Genomic DNA, 1,593 nt, shown 5'->3' with positions numbered 1-1,593 from the left:
TTACAACATAAATTTATAATGCTACAATAATTTAGTTACACATACAACTAAATAAACAAAAATAAATAAATAATGTACAAATTTTACCACAAATAAATTTAGCTATAGAAAATTATAAAAAAATGAAATTTTGTAAAATAAATATTCTACAATTCAATTGAATTTTTTTTTTGAAATTTTATAAAATAATTTATTTATTTAAAAATAAAACTTAACCTAAATAATATAGAATTTCTTGAACTAACATGAGATCACACTTAATTTGGTTAAGGAGTTGACCATCTTTTTCTAACATTACCTTCTTCATACGTGGAATCTTGTACTTATGTGAACCTTTAGCTTTCATAATTTCTGTCATGCACGATTGTAGTGTCAAAAATATATGATTAGATTTCACTGATAAAAAGTTCTCAAATGATTTCACAACTGAGTTAATAAGTTCATCAATATTTCTAAGAGTCTCTTTATGTTGTAAGGACTGAATAGCGTTAAAAAATCAAAGATCTAAAATATTTAAATATGGTGAATTTGGAGATTGACTCATCAAACGAATATCAAATCCATCTTTTGTAGCCGCTTGACGAAATTCATCATCATCGTCTTTGACGTGCACTCTTGCATTGTCTTGTTGAATAAAAATTGGATTTCCAATATCCTCTCTTGGCCATTTTTCTCTAATGGCGGGTAAAAATTTATCAATCAAATATAATCTTATAACATCTCTTTTTACTAAAATAATTAGTTTTGTCTCTAATGTGTCCGTTTTTCTGTCAATACTTGTCCTTTTAGCGGGCTCTTTCGTAATAAAAGGAAACATACTAATTTTTCTAGAAAAAATCTCATTTCTTTGCGCATCAAATTGCGAACGAGCTAAGGCAACTAGAAACATAATTTTTGTAATAAAGTTTTTGCTCTTACATGTGCGGATTTGATCCTCTTCATCTGGTAACAAGTAGTAATTCTCAGACTTTTTAGTCATGTAGAACCATTTTTCGTCAATATGAATAATATTATACATTCGTTTAAAAGTTGGATCATGTGGTATGCTATCACTTTCAAGCATTGTTATGCAAAATTACATGCGTTGTCTCTTATTTTCTTCCTTTAGAAAAGGCTTTATAGCATTTGAGTGCCTTAGAATATTTCCCGCTTTTAGATGCCTAGACAATGTGTTTTTATCTACATTCATGGTAAAACTCAAAGTACGGAGATTTGTCCGTTGATTTAATGGAATATCACATAATTTAGCAAGATCAATTTGTACCCTTTTACGGCCACACTTTCCCATCCTTTTATGAGATATAACATCATCATGCATGTCATTTTCTTTGATCTTTTTCCAAAATCTCCTCACTGTCTTAGTGGAAACAAAACATTGTGATACGACTTCTTTTATCACTCCTTTTTTTAACTTTCAATTCACACTTTTTTGAATAATAAATTATATAAAACTCTTCGTTCACTCATATTCATATTTTTCTTTGACGAGCATAGTGACATTAGATGCGGATTGAAATCTTCACCGCCAATAATATTTTCTTCTATTCAAAACAATATGCATACATATAATAGAATTATAAACAATATTCTAAC

General features: G+C 28.3%; 1 protein-coding gene across 1 annotated transcript; it reads right to left on the bottom strand.

Moving 5' to 3' along the window:
* Window positions 1-496: 496 nt before the first annotated feature.
* Window positions 497-1,063, bottom strand: LOC127121647 (uncharacterized). The gene has a single exon (XM_051052101.1). It carries the CDS (start codon window positions 1,061-1,063, stop codon window positions 497-499), a length of 567 nt encoding a protein of 188 aa, XP_050908058.1.
* Between the last annotated feature and the right edge of the window lie 530 nt (window positions 1,064-1,593).

The sequence above is a fragment of the Lathyrus oleraceus genome, chromosome 2 (genome assembly GCF_024323335.1).
Source record: "Lathyrus oleraceus cultivar Zhongwan6 chromosome 2, CAAS_Psat_ZW6_1.0, whole genome shotgun sequence".
Lineage (NCBI taxonomy): Eukaryota > Viridiplantae > Streptophyta > Magnoliopsida > Fabales > Fabaceae > Lathyrus > Lathyrus oleraceus.
Note: the sequence above shows the minus strand (reverse complement) of the source record. Positions and strands in the feature narration are given on the sequence as shown.

What these genes read in the sequence shown, in the direction of transcription:
- LOC127121647 (XM_051052101.1), bottom strand. Translation starts at nt 1,063, where the DNA reads ATGCTTGAAAGTGATAGCATACCACATGATCCAACTTTTAAACGAATG.